Source organism: Pezoporus occidentalis, unplaced genomic scaffold, assembly GCF_034315485.1.
Source record: "Pezoporus occidentalis ecotype Australia unplaced genomic scaffold, CSIRO_AGI_Poc_V1 ctg63, whole genome shotgun sequence".
NCBI classification, from domain to species: Eukaryota; Metazoa; Chordata; class Aves; order Psittaciformes; family Psittacidae; genus Pezoporus; species Pezoporus occidentalis.
Window position 1 is genome coordinate 4,495,190 of NW_026915977.1, and position 10,865 is coordinate 4,506,054.

The following is a 10,865-nucleotide window of genomic DNA, read 5'->3' on the forward strand; positions in this document are numbered from 1 at the left end:
GATTTATCCCTATTAGATTTGAAGCAGCACGCTTGCTTATATTTACAACATGACAAGCAAAAAAAGTGTAGTTAATTTAGTTACTAATAATAATTATATTGGGAAACTGGAAAGAAAAATGCAAACTGGATTGTGAGTACTGGAATAAAAAGTTAGTAGATGTGCAAACATGGTTAAATCAGCCCTAAAATAGATCTTTACAGGAGAGGGAAGATTCTGAAAGGGAAGATCCTGAAAGGGAAGATGTGAGAGCAAATGTGGTCACGCCAGTGAGGGTGGAGAGAGGAGAGCAGATGGGGACAAGGGACCGGCCTGGGGTTGGATGCTTTGCTGGCTCCGGCCATGTCTCTGTGAGAGAAGAGGAGTTACACCACCAGAAAAGATTGCTTAGGGTGCGTCTCACCTTACACACACCCAGCGGGGACAGAGGTGCACCCACACCCATGTGTAGCTTTGGCGTCACGGTGGTGAAGCAGTCACGGAGCTGTGCTATGGGAGTGAGGGCTTGTTTAATGGTACATGAGGATGCAGTGCTGCATCTCTATGGTGAGGAACTGCACGCTTGGAAACCTTCTTTTTCTCTTTCCAAATGCAAAAGGACAAACAATCCTTTGAGTTTATCATTTAGAACTGAAAATGTCCTAGCACCATGTTTAGAATTGCAGCTTTATATCTATTTGCATCTAAATCTATGACATTCAGGTGGAGATTATGAAAGAGAAAAGTATTAGCTGCATAACTGAGCGTGGGTGATACTAAAACATTACCCCTAAGCCACAAGTCAGGTTTGGTTTGCTTTGAGGTGTTCTGTTCTGTTTTCTTCTGGTAAATGCAAAGTAGATCTTGGCAAAATCAAGCACAGCTTGGACACAACTGAATCTCCCAAAGTCTGCCCCTAAAGCAGTCAGGCAAGCCTGTGTTTGGGGTTTACCTGTGTGCTTTAACAGGTTAATGGGCAGTATTAAAAGATCATTTTCAAGTTAAGCAAACATTTCTGGCATATTGTATAACACTTGCTTTAAAATTAAGTTACTTATTCTGAACTTTATGCCAAATGATTATTTGCACGATTCTCTGATGACGGTAATCATGACATACCATCACATAATTTGGTAAAGACAATAAGATTACAAAGCCCAAGAAGGGTCTGAGTCAGTCTTTGACAGATTAAAGCTCTCCAAGTCCCCTGAAAACCCTTCTCTGACATATTAATTTGACCTAAACCCTCAAAATGTTCCTGATTATATCATCTCAACTGGGCTTTATTTTTGTTTTATTTTTCATTGTAGGAAATTAAAAAGGGTTGGTTGATCCCTAGCCAAGTTCTTGAAATGTGTTGCAATGCTAAGGAAATAAAAGATTACTCAAAATACTTTTTAATAATATGTCATGTCAGCAGAGATAAAGGTTCACACTCTGTGCCCTCAGCTGGCTTCTATCAGAGCTGGGGAGCACAGCGTCAGTCCCTGCCAGGCTCAGGGAGGGACCCGCCGGTCACCTGGCTTTTAAATCACGAGCTTATGCTCTTATAATTATGACCATGTTTATAACATTTGCTTCATTTCTCTTTGTAAGAAGAGCTAAAGATCTGCCCAGGTGGAGCTGATCCTGCCCGGAGCCTGCTGAACCCCCCAAAGCTCCTCCGCTGCCCTGTTCTCCACCTACTGCTGCTGCCAATGTACAGGGACAGCTGTGGGATAATGTCCCAGAAGAGCCCCCTGCTGCAGTCATGCACCCGTCCCACCGGAGCCTTGGGCAGGAGCACCTGGACATGCCTCATGTGAAGGAAAACCACGTCAACAGCGTTTGAGGCTTTGTGGGGCTGAAGCTGATGAGCATCAGTAGAAGGGTGGAGTAATGTGGGAACAAAGCCACATGACATGATATAGCTGGTCCCCAGATTTGGAGACAGTTTGTGCAGGAGGAGAGTCATGAAATCACAGATTGGTTTGGGTTGGAGGGGATTTTAAACCTCATCCAGTTCCAACCCGCTGCCAATGTAGACCAGATTGCTCCAAGCCCTGTCCAATCTGGCTTTCAAGTACCTTGAAGTACCATGGGGAGTACCATCATGATCAATAAAATTTAAAGTTAACAAGCATCAGCCTCTCCAAAGGCCATACAAATTAGTGCCATCTCTCTTTCCAGGGTCCAGGCTAGCTCCTCACCCGTGGAACCCCACAAAAGCCTGGGGAAGCAAATTCAATAAACACCCTTCCATATACTTACATACATCTCTCCCAACTGCTGCTGTAAATGCCACAAGTTCAATAGGATCTTTGAGAGCCCATTTACAGCCGGGGATGCAAGACAGTGGCCGGAGAAGTGGGTATCTTCCAACCATGTGCTCCAGACTGGACATTGAGCTCTGGCTTTCATAACCTGTATCTGCACCCCTTCACTTCCTCCAAAGTGTTTTCCTTAGACAAACTCCTGACCCAGTGAGATATGCCAGGAGTTTGGAGTATAAATGTGTGTTAACGTATAAATGGTTATAAACATATTAATGTGTATAAACATATAAATGAGTATCAGCATGCAAAGCCCACCATAAGCTGAGTAAGGAGCATTCTTGGAATAGGGATTTGAGGACAATTTGAGGGTATGAGCCTGGGGCATTTAAACTGCACATTTGCCAGAAGTTCTGACAGATAGCGACTGCCTGGTGTTTGGTTTTGGCTGTCTCCACATAGCGCAGTTTTCAAGCTGCTGCCAGCCCAAGGCTTGGAAGAAATGTGTGCACCAGGACACAGACCCTAACAAATATGACAAGAAATCTCGTGAAGTTAAACTTTTGACTAAAACAGTGCTCCCCCGAGATCTGGGAGCGTCTGGAAGTGGGGCACGGAGCGCTGAGCCCCGTATCCTGTCCTATGGCTGCTCCCACACACCCTGAACCTGCTTTCTCAGCTGGCCTGTGGATTTTATCCCCTTCCACATTTTTTCCCGTTAAGGCTCATCTAGCCTAGCTGACCCCGCTGCTGCAGGGAAAGGCAGCAGGGCGAGGGGTGCGCAGGGGGCTGGGGATGTGGGCACTCACCCTGCTCAGCATGAACACCACCGCTCCTCCAACCCCCCCAAAATAAGATTCCTGAGTCCAGGAATCCCCCTTGGTGCCGGCTCTGGGGAGAGTGCCCGGATGACAAATAAATCAGGGGGTGCGTTCCAGCCTCCGTAGGGCAGACGGTTCCCGGTGGGGGCCCGAAAGTCGCCGTGCAAATCCAGCCCAGCCGTTTACCTGCGCACCTGCGGGTCCGGCCGCATTTCCCCCGCTTCCCCATCTCCTTCGTGTCCCCCTTCCCGGTCTCCCAGGAACTGCCCGAGTGGAAAACCGGGATTTCTGCCCCTAATGCAGCGCAGCTGCCTCTGCGGGGCTGCGCTTTGTAGCGGAGCAGTGGAAACTCCCCGAGGGTGATGGCAGAGCGGGATGCCAGAGCTGCCTTAAAAACCAAATACACACACAAGCAACCCAACAAACAAACAAACAAACATGAACCCGAGCAAAAACCGGCACACCAGGCGGAATCCGCGTCCGGCTCTGTCACAGAGCCCGGGCTGGCACCGTGCTCTGTCCTGCCGGGGACACCGGAGGTGCCGTCAGTGACCAGCTCGTCGGGACAGCCCAGCCGGGGCTCCCCTCTCCTTCATTCCACGTTTTTCTCTTTTTCTTCTCTCCCCCCTTTTTCCTTTTATTTTTTTTTCCTTTTTCTTTTCTCTCTCTCTTTTTTTTTCTCACTTTCCTTTCTGTTTGTTTTTTCCTTTCCTTTCTTTTTTCCCCGTTCTTTCTTTTTGCGCTGGTTCTGGTTAAACGTTATTTGCACTTTTGTTGGAAAAGTGGCCCCTAGTGTGCAATTATGTCAAATTTCTTTGAGTTTTACAATTTAATGGAGAACAGTAACTCTTTTATTGATCCTAGACGAGGCCGGCTCCTCTTCCCCCCCTCCACCTCCCCTCCCTCTCCACCCGCCCCCCGCACTCCCATGAAATGTCACTCAATGTCTCTTACGCTCCCTCCACTTTCCAAAACAAACAGCGGAGGCTGCAGCCGTCTATTGACTCAGTTGGATGCAAGAGGATCTCGACGTGGCCGCTGCCCCCCGACGGGAGCCGTGCGGCGGCCGGGCGAGGCTCGCCGGGTACCGACCGGGATGGAGCCGCCGCCGCCCGCCTGAGCCCCGCGGCAGCCCGGGGGGACCCCCGGCCCGGGGGGGATGGCGCTCAGCTCCCGGGCTCACGCCTTCTCGGTGGAAGCCTTGGTGGGACGCTCGGCCAAGAGGAAGATGCCGGATGGTCGCGACGAGGAGCCCGGGGCCGGCCGCCGGCAGAGCCGCAGAGCCCCGGAGGCGGGTCGGTAGCGCCGGGGCAGCCCGGAGGGGACCCTCGGGGCCGGGACGGCGGCGGGAAGAGGCCTCCTCCTCTTCGGCAGCCCCCCTAGCCGCCCCTTCCGTTTGTCTCCCCCGCAGAAAAGCGGCCCAAGGCCGGTGCCGAGAGCCGGGAGGCGGGCGCCGGGGTGCAGGTGGAGCTGCAGGGCTCCGAGCTCTGGCGGAGGTTCCATGAGATCGGCACCGAGATGATCATCACCAAGGCCGGCAGGTACCGGCCCCGCCGCTCCTCTGCCGCCGTCGTCGGGTTTTCCTTTCATTTTCGTTGTGTTTTCTTTTTCATCTTCTTCCTCCTCTTTTCCCTTTCCTTATTTCTTTTCTTCCCCCCCCCCCCTTTCCTTTTTAAAATTTTTGTTGTTGTTGGGGTCTTCTCCTTTCATTCCGGTTTTCTTTCACTGGTTCTGTTGAGTTTAAATTTTTTTCTTCAACCCCATGTCCTTTTTAGTTTTTCAACCCCTTTTCGCCGTTCAACCGGCAGCTCTTGCTCAGGACCTTTCCCTCTGCCCGCAGGAGGATGTTCCCCTCTGTCAGGGTGAAAGTGAAGGGGCTGGAGCCGCTCAGGCAGTACTACATCGCCATCGACGTCGTCCCGGTGGACTCCAAACGATACAGGTACGGGGGGGTCCGCGGGGCAGCCGCACACTCCGACTCCGGAGCGGGATCCCGCCCGCTCCGTGCGCTTATGTGAACTGGGGGCTGCAGAAGCGGATGGGGGGTGCTGCCGGGCCCCCTGCACCTATAGATGCTATAGGTGCAGGCCGAGAAGGGCTCGCCGCCGTCTGACAGCAGCCGGCCGGGCCAGGTACGTCTATCACAGCTCGCAGTGGATGGTGGCTGGAAACACGGACCACTCCTGCATCACCCCGCGGCTCTACATCCACCCCGACTCCCCCTGCTCGGGGGAGACCTGGATGAGGCAGATCATCAGCTTCGACCGGGTGAAGCTCACCAACAACGAGATGGACGACAAGGGGCACGTAGGTGTGGGGCAGCCCCGGGAGGAACAGAGAATCTCCCCCAGGGCAGCGCCTCCTGCCCCGTGGCTGGGGACTCGGACTGTGCTGCCCTGTCCCTCCCGGGGCTCAGCCGGCCTCTCCCCGCACAGATCATCCTGCAGTCCATGCACAAGTACAAGCCCCGTATCCACGTTATAGCCCAGGACTCGCGCTTCGACCTGGCCCAGATCCAGTCGCTGCCTGCCGAGGGGGTGCAGACCTTCTCCTTCCAGGAGACTGAGTTCACCACCGTGACGGCCTATCAGAACCAGCAGGTACCGGTCACCGGGGGACGGGGTGAGGAGAGCCCCGGCGGTACCGGGGCCGGGAGCCGGAGAGCCCCGACAGCGGCCGGTCCCTGCCGGCCCCGAGCCCCAAGAGCCGCTCTCTCTTCCACCCCCCCCAGATCACGAAGCTGAAGATCGACAGGAATCCCTTCGCCAAAGGTTTTCGGGACCCCGGCAGGAACAGGTAAGGGCCGGGGCCGTCCCTCCGCCTGCCTCGGCTCCCCCGCTGGCCCCGCAGCGGGTCTCAGCCCGATCTCGCCTCTCAGGGGGGTCCTGGATGGGCTTCTGGAGACCTACCCGTGGCGGCCCCCGCTCGCCCTGGACTTCAAGGCTTTCGGCGCAGACAGCCAGGGTAAGTCCTGTTTGATGCCTTTTCGTTCCCCGTCTCTCCCCGCTGCCGGAGCCTCCGCGGGGGCACGTCAAGGGGTCTTCAGCGGGTAAGATAACGAGGTGGGTCCGGCAAACGAAACGGCCGTCACAGAAACTCTTTGGGAAGCCAGTTCCAAGCGTTTTCGGCCCGAACTCCCTTTCAAATAGGTGTGGGGAGCGTCGGGGAGAGAAGGGCAGTGGCGCGGTCCGGCTTCATCCCCGGCAGAAATCAGATTTAGGTGTACAGAAAAGATTATCTGGGTCTGCAGGAGGCCAATTTGAAATCGTGTTGTTACGGCTTCGATCCTGTTACATTAATTGTTTCCAACCCATTTGAGTACAGTTAAAAGCGTGGCACGAGTGTCGGCGGCGGCTTCTGAAGCTGCTGCTCCTGGGCAAGAGAAGGCTTATACACCAGAAAATAAAATGATCTGTTTTTTGGGGTGTAGCAGCCCCACATTCTGTCACCGCCGCAGAAATGCAGTGAAGTGGGAAAGGTTTTCCAGCGAAAACGACCTCTCTCTGCCTAAGGAGCAACCCTCGGTCCCTTACAGCCCCTCTCCAGAAAACCACTTTTTGGAAGTATGGGTTGAAAACTGGTTATTCGTAGTGCCATGGGGAAAAAAAGGAACAGAGATTTGGCACGCTGGAGTGCTCCGGTTTGGGCTTAAAGTCCCCAGTTTTACTCTCACTTATGTCAGGGAACCGTTCAAACTATTGGGGCACACCAAACCCTTCCTACTCTGCAGGGAAATACTGCAAAAATCACAGCACAAATTCATGCTGCACAGGCATAAAATGTAGGGACAAGAAATCAGGGTAAGGAGAAATTAAGAGGTTTAAGGGCTGTAAAGAGAAGTGGATTACTCTTAAATATATGTATGTATATTTAGGAAAGACCTTACACAAAAAGCAGTTTTTGAACCTGTGTGGCAGAGGAAAGGAGCTTGCAGATGGGCTGCAGTGGGGAAAAACAGAACAGCAACAACAGCGCTCATTGTAAAGGTGCTAAAATATTAAGGATATTTTTCTTTTTTATATTTAGTTTTTGCTAGTCTTAATGTAATCGCTATTTTCTTTGGGTTCAATCACCTGGACCGATGTAAATATAACAAAATATCCAATTCCACTGTATTTATGAAGAAAAGCAGAAAAACTGGAATCCCAGAGCCCTAAAATGAGCAGGTAAATAAAAAGAAAGCATGAACAGTATGCTGAAGGAAGAAACTGGCAATAAAGTTAGGATTTTTAAGCCTAATAGAAATGTCAGAAAGCATCTGCTCTTTGAGCTGCTGTGATCCCTGTTCCCAAACTTGTACTGGGAAACGTGTGATACTATTGCTTAGGATACCTTGAAGCAGATACTAACACTTCTTCGCCCTGCCGTAGCATAGGGATTCATTCGTTGTCTTGCATTCAGAAATATCAGCTCAATCACACCATTTTACAGATGTCCCTGAGGACATCGGGCTGTGAACATCAGGAGAGAACAGGATGCTTGCCCTGTATCAGTCAGTGTTGATATATCCGCTGGGATTAACAGGGAAGGGTGAGATCTTTGAGCCTTAAAACATTCCCACATCACCCCAACTAGGTGCTGTCCATGTGTGACCCAACCTGTAAGATATTCCGCATGCTGGGAGTTTGCAGAATCCATTTGCAGCACATCCAAACTCTGTGGTTTTTTAAAGTTTGCTATACAAGCAGGTACGGCTCTGTTATACAGTTGGCTCTGTGCCTCTGACTGCATATAAAGTCTGATCAGATCACATCCAGATGATGTATTGCTTGGAATGAAATGTAAATAGAGAAGAACACATAGCAACAATGGATCCGTATTCCCTTCATTCCTTTCCTAGTGACTTTGGTAAGAAAATAAAGGGTGGGGGAAAAACCCTCTGGAAGAATGCGGTAATGAATGTGCAGCAGAGGCGTGCAGCTCTTATAGGCATTAGGAGAAACCACCATCTGCTCAGCACCAGGGCCGGCGGCTCCAGAGCACCAGTCCCACCCCAGAACAGCCGCCACCTCATAGTTTTGGCTCTGGCTGATGCTCTGGAGGAGGATGAGCTGGTGCTGAGCACTGATGTTACACACCAGTGGCCTCGGCAGCGCACACACATGTGAAGTGAGCCTGGGTCACTTTTCTACCAAACTATGAAAGTGTTCATTGATTCATTTCAGAAAGGAGAATGTTAAAATGAGATGTGCATTTAAAGCTTCTGGAGACACCGACAGTATTCAAGGGTGTGTTTCAAATTGCATCGGAAGCCAAGTAAAATTAGTCAATTCCTGTGAGCAGGAAGGTACAAAAAATTCTCCATCAGACTGAATATGTTCTTTTGTTCCTATGCATAGGGGAAAAAACTGCCTGTAATTTGCACAAAATATAGGGAACTTGAAATAGTGACGGAGTGTGTATAACAAGAGAGTTATTGGTCATACAATGAAGCGTAGACCCAGCAGGTACTGCATATGTGGAGCTCAACTTCATAGCTGCCCCAGTCAAGCGAATGGGATTAGATACGTAGGAATATCGCTGTCAGACAAGTAACAACAAATAGTACATGGAGAGATCTTCCCATTTTTCAGGAGCTGATTTTTGGAGTGGATTTGCCCTTGAATGACCACCACCAGCAGGGAGACTTGACATGGGAACCAGGGTCCTCCAAGGGTCCCTTGGCTGTGAACATCAGCCAGCCCAGCCTGGACAACTTCTGCTTTTGTTTTCAGGTGGGAGCTCCAGCTCTTCGCCGGTGACCTCCAGTGGTGGGACGCCTTCTCCTCTCAACCCCCTGCTCTCTCCATCGTGTTCTCCTCCTGCCTTTCACTTGTCAGCAAGCAACATCGGTGTGTCATGCCCCGAGACCTATCTACACAACCTCAATGTGCCCCTCTACTACAAGATTTGTCCTACAAGCTTCTTAAGACAACAGTCTCTCATCTTCCCAAGCCATGAAAAACTGGGAGGCAGCAGCCCACATCTTTTACCCCACTTCATGGTGGATGTGCCAAAACTATCTTCCCTCGGCATAACCAATCTGAAAAACGCTAAGGCTGAAGACTTAAACGGGCAATGTCTACAAGTACCCAGTTCTGCTAGTCAAATGCTGTATGGATTACATGCATCTGGAAACATTTTCCCATCAAGTCCCATTGCTCGGGAAGCACTTAATTGTTCTTTACATCCTCCATATGGCTTGTATGGTTACAACTTCTCTGTGCCATCTAGACTGATGAATGCAGCAAGCCATTTCAAAGTGAGTGACAGCATTCCGGCTTCTTTGAGAGATGGCAGATGTAATCACTCTAACTGGCACCCAACAATTAACCATTGCCTTTAGTGGAATTATATATTTCTAAGCATTGATATGTAAATCAATCTTTTCCTTCCTTCATACCCAAGGGCTTGCTAGTTATTGACTATGAAATACTGCATGGTACAGGAGTGGCGTGCCTAGGCATTTAGCTTTTTATGTGGGCAAATGTGTTGTATTGTTGGGAAGGTGGAGGATCTGGGAGCGTAGAGGGTCTGAGATGATCCACAGCAAGGTGGTACCTTTTGGTAATATTTAAGTCGTGGTTGTAGGTTAGGAGCAAACTGTACAGTCACCTTCTTAATATTTGCACTCTGAAGTGGGACCATAGACATAGACATATACATTTCTACAAATATGTTTTCCTCAGACTCTTTCTTCAGCTTGCCTATAGTCAGCTCAAAGCCCCAGCGAGCTTCTGCTCACTAATTTCAACAGGACTATTCAAGACATTGAGTCAGCACAGGAGCCGTATTTGGCCAAGTGCTTAAGCATATTCTCAAGTTCCCTTGGCTTTAGTGGGTCCTACTTAATGACATGAAACTGCCTTGTTCACCAGGTGACTCGGTTATCAGGGTGGGGATGCAAAGTCAGGTGTCTGCTGCCAAGGTAAAAGACAGGATGAAAGATGGATGTGCTCCTACCTTGTGGGGATGAGAAAGTGGAGCCTGGGGAAGGGATGTCCCAGAACCCCCCTTTTCGTGTTTCTCCATCTGGAGATCTCCAGGAAGTGGTAGTGCAGAGCGGCACCAGCATGGTGGGAAGGACCAGGGAATGTAGGGGTCACACATCTCCCCCACGGTGAGATGGATCCATGCTGAGGGACTGAGAGGATACATCTTAGGGAGCTGCATGTGATGAAACACCCCTGGGAGCCCTACAGGACACTTCTGCCTCGTACCTCAGCCCTGGGGGACTTAGGAGACCCACTTGGGATCGCATTCACCAGCCTGAGGGATGGGGCAGGGATGCTGCTGGCTCTGTCCTGTGGAGAATGCAGATTCTCTCTGGAGAGTTACAGCTCTACAGGTCCTGAAACATGAGATTTTAAATTCCTTCCAAGAGTCCTGTTTGGTTTATTATAACCTGTGGATATTCTTGTTATTCCTGTAAATATTTAGCTCCCAAGGGCACAATATAACTCACAGTAAATTGAGGCATAGGTTTTATTTTTTATTTGATTGATGCTCTGTCCCTACCTAAAGCCAAATTTATTGCCTGATATAGGACAGAGATCCTAAAATAACGCTGACTGGGACCAGCCACAATTTGGTAGTAAGATAGAAGAATCCTGTATTTATGAACATAAATACTGTAAGTACTATATAGGGGGTAAGTGCAGGTTTAAGAATCAAAATTTGTATCAGAGTTTTGGTTTTTTTTTTCATCCATAATAGATGACAAATTAAGAACTCAATAAGAAATATCAAAAGCTGTTAAAATAACAAAAAGTCATGCTTTTACTTTCATGAGGCTTTGCTAAAAACCAGGCAACATTGGTGTCCCTAATTTGCC

At 49.9% G+C, this 10,865-nt stretch overlaps 1 protein-coding gene across 1 annotated transcript; it reads left to right on the plus strand.

Annotated features, from left to right (window-relative positions):
• The first annotated feature begins 4,024 nt into the window (after positions 1–4,024).
• TBX22 (T-box transcription factor 22) lies at positions 4,025–9,770 on the plus strand. The gene is made up of 8 exons (XM_062639935.1): positions 4,025–4,347; positions 4,464–4,593; positions 4,893–4,994; positions 5,185–5,359; positions 5,488–5,652; positions 5,784–5,848; positions 5,931–6,016; positions 8,767–9,770. Exons 1-8 carry the CDS (start codon positions 4,212–4,214, stop codon positions 9,375–9,377), a joined length of 1,470 nt encoding a protein of 489 aa, XP_062495919.1. The 5' UTR covers positions 4,025–4,211; the 3' UTR covers positions 9,378–9,770.
• Positions 9,771–10,865: the final 1,095 nt, after the last annotated feature.

Coding starts and splice junctions, on each gene's coding strand:
- TBX22 (XM_062639935.1), top strand. CDS start 4,212: ATGGCGCTCAGCTCCCGGGCTCACGCCTTCTCGGTGGAAGCCTTGGTG. Junction 5,653..5,783: donor CGGCCTATCAGAACCAGCAG/GTACCGGTCACC, acceptor CACCCCCCCCAG/ATCACGAAGCTGAAGATCGA. Junction 5,849..5,930: donor CGGGACCCCGGCAGGAACAG/GTAAGGGCCGGG, acceptor CTCGCCTCTCAG/GGGGGTCCTGGATGGGCTTC.